Source organism: Poecile atricapillus, chromosome 18 (assembly GCF_030490865.1).
Source record: "Poecile atricapillus isolate bPoeAtr1 chromosome 18, bPoeAtr1.hap1, whole genome shotgun sequence".
Taxonomy (NCBI): domain Eukaryota; kingdom Metazoa; phylum Chordata; class Aves; order Passeriformes; family Paridae; genus Poecile; species Poecile atricapillus.
This window is the reverse complement of record NC_081266.1, coordinates 709,153-728,240: the sequence shown is the minus strand read 5'-3', so window position 1 is coordinate 728,240 and position 19,088 is coordinate 709,153. Positions and strand designations below refer to the sequence as shown.

General features: G+C 39.5%; 1 protein-coding gene across 1 annotated transcript in view; it reads left to right on the top strand.

The window, feature by feature from the left end:
• Positions 1–19,088, top strand: part of ST8SIA1 (ST8 alpha-N-acetyl-neuraminide alpha-2,8-sialyltransferase 1) — a 68,183-nt gene that overhangs the window by 30,457 nt on the left and 18,638 nt on the right. The window contains exon 3 of the mRNA XM_058853011.1: positions 15,701–15,810. Within this exon, the coding sequence (XP_058708994.1) occupies positions 15,701–15,810 (110 nt within the window). The remainder of the gene's footprint in view (positions 1–15,700; positions 15,811–19,088) is intronic.

Genomic DNA, 19,088 nt, shown 5'->3' with positions numbered 1-19,088 from the left:
GGATCCCCTGTTTGAATTCGAATCCAGCCAATCATTGCCTCACCCGGGGACGTGTTCACTTCTAGGCTGGCCCAGTTTGGGGGTTTGGCCAAAAACCCAGTTTGGCCAAATTTATCTGTGCGGCTTCACAGCAGCTGCAGCTCTCACAATAATGCACATGCCAGATGGGCTTTGTCTCACTCCATGTAAACACATAAACAGATGCTGACCTTCCCAGTTGTGACAGAGAGAGGGGGAAAGACTGGATGTGGCTGCAAAGTGTCATTTTCAGTTGAGTTCAGCTGAGTTGTCAGTTTTGCAGGCAGAGAGAGGATCACCTGCTCTGACTCAGCCTTTGTGTTTCAAATCCAAAGCGACTGAGCATCCATCACTCTCTTTCCTAGGTAATACGAGAGCTCGTGTTTCTACTCATTGGCTGCACAACTGAAATGTTCTCCCTGAAGTATAATTTTTACAGTACCTACAGGTCAGAACTACAAATGTTCTGCTGTGGGATTGCAAAGTACAGAGCAAAAAGGCTGAACTCGAAGAGGAAATGGGAAACACAAGCAAAGGGACAGAGAGGCCCTGGGAATTTTATGAGCTTTTTTTATCAATGTTCATTAGCTTTATGATGACATAAACTTGCTACTTTGGAAGCAGGAACTGTTACAAGCAAAAGAATAATTAAAGGCAGTGGGCACACATGAGAAGTTATAGGGACACCAGAATTGTGATGTCTGTAAGTGACTTCAGCTGCCTGGCTGGGGGTGTAAAAATAGAAATAAGGGTAGGTCCTAATCTGCCCAAAGGCAACACGGTTAGGTTTGCTTTGTTTGTTTTAATGTAGTTTTATATAACTGATAAGATGCTAAAAGGATAGTGTTCCTTCATGCAGAGGTTTTACTGGCAGTGAACTTGTTTATATTCCAAGACTTCCACCTACAGGTGCAGTGAAAGAAAGGTGCTTTTCTTTCTTGAAAAAGCTTTATCCTTTATATGCTGTCCACGTGTTGGCCTTTCATTTTATTTATTTATTATTTTTACTAAAATTCATGTTATACAGTTTAAAGATGTTTTACTGTATACATGACTATATATTTGAATTATTCTGTGATCAGCACATTATATTAATTTTCTCTCTGCAGTAGTTGGCTTTTTTGGTAAGATACTTATTATAAAAGGCTTAATACCTGTACTGTCTTATTTGAGGCTTAAGTTTGGGTCCATTTCATACCCTGCTCTTACCACCCCAGCATGGTCCTGCTTGAGCAGGGAGGTGGGAGCAGGTGATCCACTGTGGGCCACTCTTACTTCAGTCAGGAAGTGAATCTGCAACCTAGAGCAGGACTCCAGTGGAATTAAGTTATATGAAATGCATTTTATGTTTGGTTTTCCATATCTGAAGGATGGGTTTTAAATGCCTGTGTGAGGTTTTGGCACATTCTGTATTTGCATGATCTAAGTCACTGTACTTCTAGTCTTACCCAGTAAAATTTAGTGGTAAAAGAGGACCTCAGATGGTGGAGTCAGTACCCCTGGAAGTGTTCAAGAAACACCTGGATGTGGCACTCAGTGCCCTGGGTTAGTTGACAAGCTGGTGATGGCTCAAAGGTTGCACTTGATAACCTTGGAGGTCTTTTCCATCCTAAATGATTCTGTGATTATGTTTTTCCTTTGCTCTCTCCATTTGTTTCTGTGTGTTATTTTGGTCTTTTCAGATCACAGAAATTCCCTGATTCCGTTCTCAATTAGCATGTTGTGATGACATTTGTCTGTGGAATTTTCAAGTTAATTTGATGTTATCTTGATGTTCTACAGATCAGGGTTTTGGAAGCCATATAAATTTATTTTTTTTTAAATATCTCATTAGCAGGTCAGGTATGGTTCATTTCTGAAATCCCCTTAAAAACTTGAGTAAATATGGAAAATATAAATTGTGCAGGATTCCTGATTTGGCAGCAGTCTAAGTCAGTCACTTCATAGCCCTTTTCCCTGTAAATTTAAAAAGTTTCTTCCATCTTCTGGCAAATATGTTAATATCCTATTGTACTTTCAAAGACGTTAAATACAGTACAACTTGCAAAAATATGAAAGGTGTGCATTTGGCTTTGATGAGTTGCCTTTCCACCAGAATTCATGGTCTTTCAAAAAGCATTTTCTCGGAAATTACGCTTTCAGAGTCTTTTTCCTTTCACTAACATATGCCTAACTACCACTTACTGGCAGTGTACTCCAAATTCCTGTCAGAAAGAGTAAATTTTAAAACTACAGGTTTTACTTTGAAAGTTGTCTTTTGATTGCCATGTCTTTATGTTTTGCCTTCAGTGGATGTCTAGCTACTTACTCAAGGGATAAAACAGCTGTCTCTGCAAAAATGAGCTGAGTGAAAATGATTTTTTACTTTACTGGTGTGTTAAGAGCAATTTATGCTGTACTTTAATATTCTTCCTACTTTTTTGGGAGTTGCAGTAGTTTATTTTGGATGGAGGAGAGAAACTTTCATTTGAGGGAAGGAACAGAAATAAAGCAGAGGCAGTAGAGGCTCTGTTGCAGGTTCTCTGGGGTTTGGAATTCTTTGCTTAGAGTGCCATGGAAGGGCTGCTGGAGATAGATCCCAAGCCAAATCCTGGAAATCTGTGAACAATCAAAACAGGTATTAAACATACCACACATCCTAATTGCAATCAAAATGCTGAGAAATGCTAGTCTAAATTACCCTCCATTTAAAATTCATACATGGAATATAAAATTTAAAATTCACTGTAGAAATTACAGATTTTTATGGAGAAAATAATTTTATTTTCTATCCTCACAGCTGCTTGGGCTGTTAATTGAATGATTGAGCTTTGCTTTTGTGCTTTAGGTTCTTTAAGGCACCGCTGTGGCTGTGAAAATGGATATAAATTACAACAGTGTTTATAGAAAATGAATTCAGGGCTGTCCATTCAGCTGTGTAGACTATTACCTCATCTGCTGGGTCAGCACTGAGCACTTTCTCTTCTCACATATTTATTACAAAATCATGGCAGTATTTTTTTCATTAATTTATGGAGTTTGTTGTTTTCTCTGTTTATTGCTTATTCCCACATACTATGGTCTCTAATTCCGTTTTTGTTGCTACAGTCTCTCTTTGTAGATGTGTGTGAGTGATACATAAGAATATACAATCACATCATTCAGCACTTTGGAAGTAACTGAAAACATTCTATCCACGAAGGAAATCTCTGTTATATACTCCCCATGTTAGGGCTTGATATTTCTTCATATGTACACATGCTACATGTTAGGAATTACAGGAGGGGTTTTATTTGGCTACGCTGTGAGCTTTTGCCTTAGAGGTCTGTCCTTCATAACAGTTTGTTCTATCAAAGGCAGACAGACAAAAAAAACAAACCAACAACCTTTTCTTTTGTCTGTCTGCCTGTGTGCCTTCATTTCTGGAATATGTTTCTGTGTCTGGCAGCTGGGAGAAAGGGAGAAGTGCTGAGTGCTGCCTGCCTGGGATCTCGCATCCTCCTATGCAATGCTCTTGGAAAGGGGATTTTTTCACCTTTTGCTCACCCAATATATGAAACTGTGTGGAGTTATTCCCTGGAGCACTCCCTGGGATGAGTGGCATTCACAGTATCTGAGGTTTGAGAGGCCTGAGGGAATGTTTAATCTCTTCCCCTGGCTGAGCTGACAGAGTAGAGCTCCTGCTCTGAAACACGAGTGGTTTGTGCTTATTCTGTCGTGGAATGAGCTCTCTATGGAGTCCTGTTACATATGAATTACAGCAAGTTCTGTGGAGCTCTTGCATTTCTTCAATGCATTGAATTTGGATGTCTGAATTTTAAGTAGGAGTGGGAGAAGTGATTTAAACAAAATAGTGTAGCCTGTGACCCACCACTTTGCCAAACTCACTGTGAAAGACTTGCCCGTTTTGAATTCTGATACAGAATTTATCTTTAGCAAAGTGTTCTAAAACAACCTCCTCTTCACTGGAATATTTGGAGTGCAGAGTCTGCCAGTCAGTTGTATCTACAAGTGTCCTCTTCAGGCTTAATGAAACCTTAGTGAAAATTCTCACTGCTTCAGTGGAAGCTTTGCCACTAAACTATTTCATGAATGAAAAATGCAGGCCATTAATTTATTAAAATACATAAACTTTTCAGTTGAATCTTGATTTGATTTATAACACATTACAAACTTCACAGGCCTCCAAGATTTTCATACAAAAGCTCAATGAAGCTCAACTGTTCTGGTAAGGTTTCTCTTTGGGATTTAACTCTGAAATGAAACACCCAAATGTGCCTTTGCTTTGCTGACAGAAAGGAGAAGCTGAATGAAAAAGAGGATATGTAGGCTCTGGCAGTCCAAGACAGAGTCATGTTTGTTTTTGGTGAAAAGAGTACAGATCTATGTTGAAAGGTATGAAAATGTGAGATTACCATAGGCATGCTGTTAAAAGGAATCTGTTTAATCTACTGCTTGTCTGCATAGTCTAGAGTCACAAAAAATCATATTTAGTGGGGAAAAAGAGCATGATATTGTTGCTAACTTTGTTGTTAGTGGGATGATCTAATATCTACTGTTTCTAGGTGTCATGAATGGCATTGTCAGAAGATCAAGACAAAAATGGAAGGTCTAGATGGTCTCCACTTGTGTAGAATCTTTACTAGTAATACAAAAAAGAGAAAATAATCTAATCTGGCTTTCTAATTGCAGGACATAGTATAAAAGATTATATGCTTAGGGGAAAAAGCATTTTCTCCAAGTGTGACTTTTTTTTGGCTGGACACAATTGAGAAAGACTGTATGTAGCCAGCTGGGGTGGTGGTGGAGAGCTGAGACCCTGCACCTCTCAGCTGCAGAATAAAGCTGTGAATTCAGCTTTAGCCTTCAAAAAGGCTGAGTGAAATTCAGCTCTCAGCAACACAGAACAAAGAAAGATGGAGCTTCGTAGCTGACCTCTTTGGAGGCTTTCATTCAGCTCTCTGCCCCAAGAAATGTCTGTATGAATGCTACTGGGCTTACAGAAATCTGACCTTTCATCTCCTGCAGGTCAGGGCATGTTAAAGGGAATAATCAATAAGAAACACAGAATTAACATGCACTGAAAAGGATGCTGGACAGGTGGCTTTTTGCTTCACCACACCTGTGAAGGTGGCAAGCTAAAGCTTCTCCCCTAAAGAGAGTGGCAAACTGTATCCTGGATAGTTTCTTCCCTCCAAGCAAGGACAGGTGTATTGTTGGCTGGCTCACTGTCCCCCACAACTGTATTGTTCAACATTCAGGAAGTCATTTTGTAGTCATTTTTGTCTGCCCTTTAAAGACTACCTAGACATGCCTGGAGAGCAACAACACTTGAATATCTCTCCTTAATTGACTTAGAGAGCTCTAAAAAAAAATTAGAGATACTGTGGGAAGATGAAACCAGAGGGCACAGTTCTATGTAGTGACAGGGCAGGAGGGAAACTAACAGAGAGTAGGTTTAATTAGGATAGTAGGAAGAAAGTCTTCACTCTGAGGGTGAAAAGGCACTGACACAGGTTGCCCAGAGACACTGTGAATGCCCATCCCTGGAAGTGTTGAAAGCCAAGTTGGTTGGGGCTCTGAGCAACCTGGTCTAGTGAAAGGTGTTAAAACAAGATGATCTTTAAGGTCTCTTCCAGCCAAGGCTATTCTGTGATTTTATATGTCTCATACCAAAAGCCAAGAACCAGCTTGTGCTGTCTTCCATAAGATTCATCATGTGAATAAAGAAAGATAAAGGAAAATTTCAGAGCTTAATTTTGGGGAGTATCAAAATCAGATAAATCAGTTTTCAAAAGGTGAAAGATCATGACAATTCTTGTATGACATATCTCGGTAAAAGGATGAAAACTAAAGCAGCAGAGTGAGTATAAGAGGCAGAATGGAGTAATTTTCTCAGCCAGAGAAATGAGTCTGGCCCAGGGATATGTCTTTGGAAATGCTGCATGGAAACTGCAGTCATTATGTTTGAGTGTTATATGTTAGCAAGTACTGAGAGTGGGTTCAGCATGAGCCTAATTAATAACCTCTCATCTCTACTGGGGACCTGGCTATTCCCTGCTGGTATCTTCCAAGTTGTTTGCTCTTTTACCCCGTCCTCTTCCAGGTCACAAAGCTTAAATATTTGCTGATAGGAAACTGTCCCTCCTCAGCCTAGCCATTAAACTGGGGCTGAAGTAGGCCCCAAAAACAAAGTGGAGGGAAAGGCTCTAGACTCAAGCAGCTTGCTGTGTAGTGCTTATTACTCAGGGAGTATTCAATCCAGTGCATTCCCATTGTGTTAAGAGCTTTCTCCTGCTCTGGACATTCATTAGTTTCCCCTGGATTTGCATTAGGTTTGGGAATTGCTTTAAGTGAAAAATAAAATTTGTTTCATCTTGATAGGAAGCTCAGAAACCTACTTGCTGGGTCTGACAATATCTTAAAAATAGAAAAATAATATGATGTCCTACTACTCCAGCTACTGTGATTTCCTAGAACTGTAGAATCATTAAGACTGGAAAAAAACTTTGGAGGGCATCAAATCCAATCTTGGACCAGTCACCACCTTTTCAATTAAAGCACAGCACTGAGTGCTAAGTCCAGTCATTTCTTGAACGCCTCTGGGGATGGTGATTCTACACCTCCCTGGGCAGTCCATTCCAATGCTTAACCACCTTTCTGTGAGAAATTCTTTCTGAAACTTTATTTCCATGCTTGTTTCATCAGCTGGCAGAAGAGAGTTGCAGTTTATTGAAAGTTGTCATTGTCTTCTCCAAATTGCAACCTCGAACAGAGGGTGGCACATAATTTGTTTTAGCCTCAGAGCTGTCTAGGGTCCTGACATGTTAAGAAACAGCAGGTGGCCCTGGCTGGAGCAGGAGGTGGTCTGGATTATGTGAATTCTCTGATGTTAAAAGCAAGGGAAGCACTGAGTCATTAAGGAAGGGCCTTTGTGTGAAATTAGTTTTCAGATTCTAATGCATAATTGTGCTTTCTTGGTCTTAGGCTGGGTTGGGTCTCTGAGGCCTGGCCTCCCTGTTTGGCTGCACTCTCAGTAGAGGAGAGACCCAAAATTACTTTCACAGACTCACAGAATCATTTAGGTTGGAAAAGACCTATTGGAGCATTGATTCCAACCTTTGAATGATTTCCACCATGACAACTAGACCAGAGTAGTGAGTGCCACATTCTGGTGTTTCTTGAACCCTTCCAAGGATGGTGATTCCACCACCTGCCTGGGCAGCCCATTCTAGTGCCTGACAAACACTTCAGTGAAGAAATTCATTTTAATGTCCAGCCTGAACCTTCCCAGGCACAGCTTGAGGTCGCTTCCTCTTGTCCTTTTGCTTATTTCCTGGGAACAGAGCCTGGCCCCCACCTGGGGTCTTGTTTTCAGGCACTTGTAGAGAGTGATGAGGTCTCCACTGAGCCTCCTTTTCTCCAGGCTAAACACCCCCATCTCCCTCCACTGTCTGTCACAGGACTTGTGCTCCAGACCCTTCCCCAACTCTGCTGCACTTCCATGGACAAGGTTTCATGTAAGCAACAAATTACATTTTCTTACTACTTTTTAGGGAAGCTGTACCCTTATATAATGAAATGGCACTTTTCCCCATTTTAATCTTATGTTGCTAAGTGTTTTATTATTGATGTAGAAGTGACTGTTGTTTATACAAGTCTGTCATGATCAGTTATTCATTAATTATTATCATGCCTCTATGTTAAAATACATTTCAAGGAGTTTTGTTTTCATTACCAGAAAAAATAAAAAGGTAATGGGAACTTCATTGGATCTGTAATTACAGTCGTTATTCCCTTTTACCTCCTCAACTTTCTAAACTTCTGTTTTCATAACCTTTAGACATGACATTACATGGCATTGCACTTCCCTCTAATTGCTTCCTTACTTGGCAAGCATGACTTTTTAAACACATTGGTAGTCACTCATTATATGTAAATCCTTTGATGCTGCTGACCTGCTTTCTGTCTTTCAAGCAAGGGCTTTTAACCTTGGCTCTACTTTGCAGAAAGACTGCCCTCAAGAAAGTGTTCTAAATGTAAAGCTGTGCCATTGTTTAATGTGCAGTCCTTACAATTCTTTGTGTTGTTTTCTTTGTGTGCTGTTATTTGCTTTTCAAGTCTTACGTGTCAGCTTTTCAGGTCTTGTTAGTTACGTGGGCCAGACCATGTGCCATGTAGTTTTCTGTGTGAAGGATAGACTAAAAGTGTAAGATGCAGATTGATATATTGGTAAATAATCTCCATATGTGTTGTAAAATTTGGAGTTTTCAAAGTCTGAAATTTGTCTTACAAGTTATGTTTTGCTTCCTTATCTACAAGGTAAGTGAAACTTTCTTAAGAGGCTTAATTTTTCTCATTAATAGGGGATGGAAAAATGGAAGTGTGCAAGTACTAACATAAGCAGACTTTCCATGCTGCTGAAAAACCAATCTTGGTATTTAAACTCTGTTCAAACTCTAATTGCAAATTTCCTGGACAGCTCAATCCTTGCTACTTGTCTTTGATGTATTTTTAAACAGTGAATCTCAAAAGATGTCAGTGATTCATCTGAACTATTCTGAGGTAACAGAAAGACAAGGATCACTTGTTGATGAGAGGATCATCTCCTTGTAGAGGTTCATTGTCTGAGGTACTGTCAAAATGGAAGTGTGTGCTACTTTGGTACCTCTTATGATAATTAAATCCATTTTTTGATGACTATATAAAGTTGATTAATCAGTTTTGCTGTAGCTGCTTATTCATATCAATGGGATCAGGAATTTAGAGATCCATTCCTTTCTGTAAGTGTTACTGTCCTTTCTACAAGTAGAATTGGAAACCCTTTTTATTTTTTAGGAGCTGAAACTAACCTTATTTATTGCATATACTCTTGTCTTGCTAATAAGATTTTGAAGAGCATAAAATTGTTGATAAACCCTTTGTCAAACTGGGAAAAGTAAACAGTACCCCCTACTGAGCAGTAGTTGGAAATCTTGCAAGATTTCCAGTTTTCTTCCTTGCTGGCTGTGTGTTGTCCCACCCTGCTAGAAGAGAACAATTCAACATTCTTTACTTATTCCTACACCAGACATAAGTAAGCAGATGCCCTGCAGATCTCCCTATTCTCTTTGGTTTCTGCTTGATACTCAAACTGTGTATCTTGAAATCAGTGAGGGACAAAGGTGCAGGCAGAGTTGGAAGACTTCGTCACTTGACAGTCATATTGTTTGTATTTGTCTTCATTTCTCTACCTGGAATGTAAAATTTACTTTAATGAAGGCTTTTGTGTATGAGAGCTAGTGTGTACCTACAGAGAGTAACTTCCTGAGCCAGGATATTGTGCAGTGCAAGGCAGGAGATAAACATCCTTGAAGTTTATACTGCATGACATTAAAAAAGTAATTTCCCCCCACAAAATTATGGTTTGTGTTCATCCTTGTTTCCATGAAACACACCAGCAAAACTTGAAAAGGTTTGCTTTTTTGGCTTAAGCTTAGAGCATTTTATTAATGCAACCCTGGTGTTTACCCAGGCTGACACACAGCTTTTTCTCTTCTGCTCAGACTTAGAGCAGATAAAGAAACAGTGAAATAAGTGCTGGAATACCTGCTGTTCCTTTCTGCCACCTGGTGCCTGTGGTCTGGCAGGTTCTGTAGACACTGGACAGTGCCCACGTTTAACCTGAGTCATCTGAAATGTAGGAGGGAGGCTGCTGTGCACCTGCATCCAAAGGTGAAGCAGAGCAGGACTGACAATCCCATCTGGAGGATGATGATGTCCCCCAGGCCTCGTGGCAGCTGCTGTTGTCAGGAGATCAGGGAAAAGGGAGGATTTGCTGAGTGTTCCTCTGGATGTTGGAAGAGTTTAGTGCTTTGTCCTATGACCTGAGGTTTAGCCTGATCACACAGGATTTAAAAAGAGGAAATCAAAGGAGTCACTCAAGACTCCTATGAGAAGGTGGTAAGGGAAGCCAACAGAGGCAGTTGTTTATGGATTCTGGTCATGCTGTTCCTCAAGGAATTTGTACACTATTTTTCCATTTTCTACCATTTCATGGGACTGGGTGACTCCACAGAACATTTAAATGCAGCTCTTTAGGAGGCAACGTAAGTTCTTCATGAGAATCCCAATTGTGGAAATGGAAGCATCTCCCAGAATAAGAGACACCCTCCCCACCCCCACAATATCACCAAATGATATTTTATTTTTATAAGTTTTAATCCAAAATTTGGGGTCCTAACGCATTGCATTGCAGGTCATAAAGTTTGGACCCAGAAACCTTGCAGATCTTTGGAATCTCTCACCTATTTATTCTTTTTGTCTTGTCAGGGAGAATACTCTTGACATTGTCAGAGCATTCATTGTTTAAAATTGTAAATTTAAAATTTAAATTTCATTGTTTAAAATACTGTATGATATACAGTCTGATCCGATCTACAAATGTGCTTTTTTTTCCCTTATTTTTTCCATAATCCCCACACTGTGCTATCCTGGCTGTATGGAGGCTGACTCTATTGAATTAAATACCACATCAGCAATTTGAAATGTTCTTTTAATTCTGAGCAAGTGCTCCCTTGCAGTGACATCATGCTGGGTAGAAAGCTGTAAAGATCACACTATTTTGAAGTTCCTACTTAAAGTACAGCTGGAACTAAAAGTGACTGCCAGCTTAGTCACTGCTGCTCCACATTTTATGTGAATAATGTTGCAAAGTGTTCTCTTTTTAGTGTGTGGCTGCTCTACAGTTCATGGATCTTTTTGGATAGCAGAGCTTTTCCTACAGCAGCACAGCAATGTGTTCAGTCTTCCAAGTGGTCTTTTGTAGCCCTGTGTCCCTGTGTAAGTAGTTCCTGAGGTTCTGACCTCATGAACAGCAATACTGCCTAAAGTACACAGTTTTAAAGAGCACAAAGTTTGTGTAAGCTCAAACGTTGAGTTCCGCTTCAGGGCTGAATAAAGCCTGTCATGACTGAGACATGTGGACCTACAGAGGAGCTTGTCTCACCTAGACAACTCCTCTTTTGTTCAGTGAGCTTCAGGTTCCAACATGTACGAGCTGGCAGTGCCAAAATAAACTGAAGAAGGTAGCTGGAGATCCAGTGTAGGATCTCTTCCTTATTTAATTTCGTAGTCACTGCCACGGTTTCTTTTCGTAATAATCACATTTGAATCAGATTCCTACCTGTCCCAGTGAGAGAGAGTAGGTTTAGACTAGACATGTGGAATCAGAGATTTCTGGCAGGGTGGTGAGGCAGTGGAACAGGGTGCCCAGAGAAGTTGTGTTGTGGGTGCCCCATCCCTGGAAGTGTTCAAGGCCAGGTAGGTTTGGATGGGGCTGTGAAAAACCTGGTCTAGTGGAAGGTGTCCCTGCCCAGAGGTGTTGGAACAAGATGATCTCCCAACCCAAAGCATTCTCTTAATTCTGTGTCTGTTTCCTTGCTGTCACTGGGTCACTTCTTGCTCTGCTGGGCTCCTGCACCTGGTTAGGATATAACTGGTAAGTGGCTGGAGAGGAGGGAATAAAATGGAAAGAACCACAGCCCCCACTCATATTTCCCTGTTGGGAATACGCCTTCCCTGACATTGATGAGTTTTTATCGTTAAGCTGTCACGTCCTGACAGCTCTGTAGGTGGAACAAAGGGGTGCATCAGACCGAACATGATTTGTAAACAATGAAGAAGGAGCTTGTGCTACCCTGCAGCATCTGGCAGTGTGAAAAACCACCGTGAACTCTCAGGGTTTTGTTGGCTTCTTAGGAAATTCAGTAGAACTTCACCCTTCTCATCAGGCTGCTGCCTTCTCAAAAGGGACAGCAAAATCACGGCATCTCTTTCAAATTCAAAATGCTTATTTGAAAGATAAATTATTCTAATTTATGTTTGCTATGTTTTTAATGATTTTTGTATCATCAGCATTAAATCAGAGGCTGAATACTGTAATTTCTCCTGTTTTTCCAGTAAGAATTTGGTTTCTGATTTAAGTCTTTGGCAGTGAGAGAGGAAAAAAATTAGTGCATTAACAACCTAACAATGAAATCAAAATGATTTTGAGTAACACTATCTAAAATTATTTTTGTTAGTATGTGTAATGTTCTTTTAACTGACGACAGTGATTTACTTCTGCTTCGATGAGTGATGAAACTAATCAGTGAATTGCTTGAGAGATGCATTGTTAAATTAGTCCCATATTCAGTTGGGAGTCTTTAATCTATTGCTCTGTGTGCTTCTTTGTCATTGAATTTGCAGGGGGATGTGCAGATTCTTCTTTTGTTTACATGAATATTAACTAGAACTGATTGTCAGTAGAGTTTCATTATTTAAAAAAGGAAAAATGAGACAATGGACCTTCCTGTCTTTGGTTTTGTTGGGAGATACCTTTTAAAAAAAAATACCTTATGCAATTAATTTAATAAATCACTTGACTTATGTTTACAAGGGAATTCATCCTGCTAATTTCCAATACGCAAAGTGCTACTATTTAAAAGTATTTGTAAATTCTATGGTAATTATTGCTTAATAATGGGGATAAGTTGGTGGTTTTCTGGTACATTTCCTCTCTCAGACCAAATAAACGGAGGCAGGTTTTATCCAGTCCACCCACAAGACTGGCCATTCATAAAAATTTTATGAATGAAGAAAACAACATGTGTTGACAATGAAAATAACAGAGTTTCAGAAAGCTAATATTAGTGGAAATGCTTTTGTTACAACTATGATGCCTAAAGCCAGCATTTGTTAGGCTAGCTCAGAATTTTAAGGAGAAAAACAGCTGAGCTTTTAGTGACCATTTAGTGTAAATGGCAGCTGGGTCCCTTTCATGTGAGAATTTACACACTGTCAGTTATGAACTGATAATTTGCCTGGCAAAGTGTTGTGATGTGGAAGGTAAAGAAGGAAAGCATTAGAAGGTTTTATAGAGAGAGGAAAAAAAGCCATATTTTTCACAGTTGCTTATAGGCAACACTTGAATCTAGGACTTGTATAAGTTTTGTGTGGCCAAACAGTTTTGTGTTTGTTTGGACAAAGAATTCCTAGAATGTCCCTGCAATCTCAGCAATAACACAGATCTGTTATTGGAACGTCTGAAAAAAAGTCATGTGCAAGATAATAAATGCAGGTTTCTCCGAGGTCATCCTAAGTAATTGCTCTTAATTAAGCACAAAGCACCTGAAATGCCAGCAAGCAACAGAGACAGTTAATCTTCTGGACTTTGCAACCCCCTACACGCTGGTCATGGCACTGGAATGATGTCTTTTCCTTCATGTGATCCCAACTTAGGAATTATTTTGTTGTTAATCAGTAGCTATAGCTTGGCAGGTGTGATTAAGTAATTTAATTGTGAAGCTTGTGAAAATTTATAGGCTTGGCTTAAGCTTTGTTTTAAGGGAAAGGGCGTGCTATTCTGAAATTAATAGGCTGTATGGATGGGAGCCACCAGGAGTGAAGTCAACAGGACTAAGCAGTAAATGGGGGGGAAGAAGAACAAGAATGATAAGCAACAGATATAGGTAGCAAATAAGGGTTTGATTAATGAAAAATGAGTGTCATTTGTAACCAATGTGTGTTGATACTATTGTTTGTTAAAATGTAGAAATTGTGTATATTTACACAAATTGTGGGTTCCCACCATGCTCCCTACTTTGCACAAACTAAAATAAAAAATAGAACTACCTCACCTTGGTGTGGGAATTTTCTGTACACACCAGGCAGCAAGCCTTTATTCAGGATAACATCTGTTATCCTGAATAAAATTGACAAGAGTTTCAATACTTCATCAGCTTTTGGAAACGAAAGTACATATATCAAGAACTGATATTATCATCTCTGAGCAGAACAGGAAATAAGCCTCCCTTGAAAGACAGCAAGCCATCTCAAGCAATATTAAAGGCTATTTGCAACTCATAGAATTTTGAAGTATTTTGTAACTGCTAAATGTCTGTTTGGGGGGGTCTAAAGGCACAGAATTTATGTGACAGTGCCCACTGCTATTAGAAGCAGGAGTTAATGTCTGCTGTCTTTGTGGCTTGGCACAGTGTTTTGTAAAACCAGTTCTTGAAAGGAGCTTTGATGTATCTTTAAGAAATGTGCTGTTATTTATAGAACATAGGTAATCTATATTTCCCCTGCTTCCCACCCCTTTACAGAGAATGTGAGTTCTCATTTGATCAGGGTCACCTCAGAGATGAGATGTCCTTTGAATCTCAATATATGCTCCTGGTTCAATAACTGTAAGTTTAAAAGTGTTCTTAAGAAGGCAGATGTAGGACAAGAATGCAGCTGCATATTCAGTATTGCTCTGCTGTGCTTTCACTACATTCCTAACCATGGCTGGGTCTCAGGACAATAAAATTTACTTTTTTGCTTAAGAATATCTTAATCAGGGGTTAGTTTTCTCATTAAAAAGCAGGTTGTGATTTTATACAAGCTGAACAGAGTCTAGTTTGCAGAGAAAGGTAGACAAAGCCAGTAAATCTAGGAAGAAGAGAAATAAGACAGCAGGAATAAGTTCTAAAAAATGCAGTCTGTGCTGTAATACTGGGTCTGTTTTCTGGACTGTGTCCTGTACTGCAGTGCCTGATGAATATATGATGCAATGTCAGATGCTGATCTGTACATGCAAGTGAGGCCACCCAGAGAGAATTGCTCTGTAATGCTGTATCCTCTCTCCCTGGCATCTGCATTCTTTGAGGCCTGTGCAGTAACTCCTGTCTCTGCTCCAAAGTCAGGCTTTGACAGGTTTGATAAATAAAAAATCCCTGCATAATTTTTTTGCTTGAGGAGAATATTAACTCTTGTATTGTAGAAAAATCAGTAATCAGTAGCTATAACTTCTGTAACTAAATCACACTGCTTTAAATTCACATGTCTCTTCATCACCTTTTTTTTTTCATATGCTGGGCTGCTCTGAAGTGCTGTGTGCTGCTTACATGACTGCTCCAAGCTCACAAAAGGCTTGGGGCTGACAGGAACATATCCTGTCCATAGTTTTGAGTTCCTTTGGAATGAGGAGTGTACAGATCGAATGTATTTCTCTGTTGGTGCATGGGATCCCATGACCATTTGACTTTGCATTTTCATGCCCTGTTAAGCAGCTACAAGAGCTCCTCATCTAAAATGGTCCCATTCTAATTTTAATTTATGCTAACACTGGTTTGTAATGTGTCTGGGCAACTGGCTGTTTAGGGAGCTGCTGTCAAGCTCCAAATATCTTTGCCTAAGGCTCTGGATTGACCTCTCCCAGGAACACAAACATGGATAGAGCCAGGGTGACTCCAGATTCCCAGTACACTTCTGTCATCACAACATTCCCGCTTCCTTCCTTTCTTCCTTAGAGATGTCTTTTGTGTTATCAGCTCAGGAAGATAACCCTCGTGGATTTTTTCCTGTTTTTCTGCTTGTCTTGTTTCCTCTGTGTGCTTGCAGCTTGCCTGGAAGGCTTGTGAACTGCCTGACTTTGGTCAGTGTCTGTGTCAGGACTTCAGGCAGTTTTGGTTTTGCAGAAAATCATCTTCTGTATCACATTTGTTGCATCCTGGTTTGGGGAGTGGGGATAAGACTGGCTCTACATGTACTTACCAGATAATTTCTGTACTTTTTTTTTCTTCACTCCTAACTCTTTTCTTTCTTTGAGCCCTAACATCTCCCTGGGTTCTCCAGGAGTGGCTGCTACAAAGATGTTTGTGTTCTCCCCTGTAAAACTGGTCTTGTTTTGTGTTGCTAGGCTACTCCCTTCCAGCTGCCTCTGAAGAAATGTTCTGTGGTGGGAAACGGTGGGATCCTGAAAAAGAGTGGCTGTGGCAAACAAATAGATGAAGCAGATTTTGTCATGCGGTAAGACAAAAACCTTAATGACACTGTCCCTCCTTCCACCTGCTAAGCCTCAAACTTTCCAAAGCTGTTCAGTTAGGATTAATCAATGATAATTTGCCTTGTTGCCCTGCCTTTGCAGGATGCTTTACACAAGCAGTTTGGGTCAAAGTAGGAGGAGAGGCAAAAAAGGAGTTCAGGCTTGGTTCTGCAGAGGGATGTGGGTTGTGGGGACAATCTGCTGGGCAATAAAGTTGTGAGGACTTGTGCAGTGTCTCAGGGAGCTACTGAGGAGCTGCTTTTCTCATCATTTATGCACTGATAGCCAGGACAGCCTGCTCTGTGCTTTGTCCTCTGAAACTAAATACCATCTATGCAACCTGTGCAAGTCAGAATGAGTAGGGCTGATTTATGGGGCAAGACTTGAGTTGCTACAAGCTAAAATCTTCCTTTGTTTTTCTTCCCTAAAAACTTAACTGTGGCTGACTGTCTGAGGAAAAGCCAAACCTCTTCCCTTGATGTGAGGTTTTTGTGATTCTTCACATTTCCTTTCCCTCCAGCCTTCCTTAATTTATAAGGACCTGTCAGGAGGGATGTTGAACCAGCTATTGCTTTTGTGATTAAATCTGGCACTTTCTAGGTCTGTAATCCTTAAGGAAGAAAGACAGAAATTAGTTCCTCCCTGATGAACATGAACAAGAGAAACATTGTGCAGGAGAAACTGGAGGAATGCTCCAAAACAGATGAGAATTGGAGTTTCTTTGGGTTTCTGATGGATACATAATGAACTCCCACTACAACAAGTCTAACAATTAGATCCTGATGGCTTACTATAAAACCATCCGAATTTGCCCTAAATCATTACTGTAATTTCTGGTTTGCACCTCAAAGACCAAAAATGCCTTCATTATTAAATGCCTGTTAACACAAAGAAATAGAAGAAATTAAAGGCAAAGGGAAGTATATACTTAGAGCATTTACAGAAGAGAAGATGAAAAGCACAGGGGGAGAGAGCAGCGCTCTGATTGCCATTACTGCAAAACTCCTTAGGTTTTCCAAAACTGCAGTGTATATGCAGTGGTTATATTTTCTAGAAATTAAAATGCTGTAGGAGCAATCAGTTACAAAAACAACAGAATTAAAAAAAAAACCCAAAAAAAACCCCAGCAGCTATTTTAGCTATTTTATCATAAAAACCCATTTCTCTGCAGGGAGGCTAAAGCAACCATTATATGTACAGAGCTCATTTTGATTTAGAAGTAAGTGATAGGGAGAATCCTGCAAAAATCCCAGTCATTGTCTGCAGGCTCTGTTGTATTAGTGATATGAAATCATATTTATGGAAAATTTAGTTGATCTTTTCTAAATCTCATTTCTATAAGCTGAGAGCTGAGAGGAAAGATCACAGTGGTGACTTCCATAACACTTTAAATTTTTTTGAAAAGAAATTTGTGTAATATCTTCAAAGTATTTCTGCAGTGTGAAATGTCGTGCCAGGTTTTGCCCTTGTTCATTAATTCCCTTCACATGAGTTTTGATTTCACTTATGTATATTTCCATAAGCTTTGTCATGTGAAAGAAGATGGCTGCAGTCATGTTGTAATTGCTAAGGTTATTTCATGAGTTTAAACTCATCTGGTTGCTGAGCATCTTCTACACAGTTGTTCCAACACAGAGATGAGATGAGGAGAGCAGCAGTTTTCAGCCCTAAGGCACAGCAAGCTGCATATGCAATGAGAAAGGTGCATATGGTCTGCATGGTTAGGTATTGTGGTTATAATGGGCTCTTCTGATTTTCAAGTTTATCATTCTTATTTCTAAGAAAAAAGATATTATTTCCCCCTTCCCTACGTGCTAATGTTTATTTTAAGAGAGAAGTGTTGGGTACTAGTCCTAAGTCATGTTTTAAACTCTTATTTTTCATGTACTTACTTCTCAGTATGAGATTCCCAGTAAGAGAATTAAAAATAAAGTTTTTTTAGTATGAGTCTTGTGCTTCAGTGTGTTCCTCACCTGCAGAACACTCAGCACTCTACTGACCTATCCAAGAAAATAATTGGGAAAGCCAAGCAACAGATTTCCTGCAGTTTCCTATAGATACTCAGGCCATTTCTTAGTGTTTCCTGCACAGTAAGGTGATGAAAGGAATTAGATGTGTTTAAATAATACATCTGTGACTGGCTTATGAAAGAACTGTCATTATTTAGATGCTGAGATGATAAAAACTAGGATGAGGTCTTAGTCCTTCATAATGCTTTTAAATTAACATTAATCAAAAATGTTTTTTTTTAAAGTGTGCCTTTTATATTAAACTGTGATCTGCCAGAGGTATTTATGCCACCTCTCTACCCTAAGGCAAATCAACTGTAAATCTTACTTCACAAGTATTTGTTTGACTTTTACTTTATTTTAAGGAACTCTTTCTTGTTAAGATGCTATCATTTGCTATGTCCAAGAATTAAAATTTCCCTATGCTTCTAGCCTAGCTCTTCCTTGCCTTGCCTTCCCCTTCCCCTTCCCTTTCCCCACTTCCCCCAATGAATGCAGTTTCTGAAACCTCTTATTTTGATTATTTTTTTTTCTGTTTTCTTTTGAAATTGTCCACCTTCTCTTAATTTGTGGTAGAGTGAACTCTACCGCAGAATTGTGAAAAGCTGTTTCTTGACTGAAATCTCAATACATTGCATCTTAACAAATATAGTCATAAAAAGGACAAAAAGTTCCTGGAAATTTTGTATTTCTTGATGAGTATGATTTAATTCATCTATGTTTCATGTAGGTAGGACATTGCTGTCCTTTTCCCTGGCATTTCTTAATGACAAGAATTCAAGGTTGTGAGAGCTTGTATTTATATGCAGATAGAGGCTGATATAGCACAACTGTGGTTTTGGTTGGGGTATTTTTGTGAGTTAACAAAAACTGCAGAGAGAGCCCCAAACCCCAACAACATAAACATCTAAAAGCCTTTCTCTGAAAAAAAATCCAAATTCTGCTTGTCTCTGAGAATCGGGGTTTCATTTTTGCCTTTTAAGCATTCCAAGTACTGCTCATGTCTTTGTTTTAAAGGAGAAATTTGAAATGAAAAATGTTTGGAAACCAGTTTTTAGTGTAATTTTTATGTGTTGAGTAGATTTCTCCTGACTAGTTTTTGGGGTAGTGCATAGGCTTGGATACTGTTTGAATGTATCTTCATCTTTATCTGCTGCAGCTTCCTCCTCCTTGGTCTTTACAAGGGAACTTTTATCACTGTTTACTGTGTGGATGTTTCCCTTCTGTTTTTTTTGAGTCTTGACTCTCGGCTT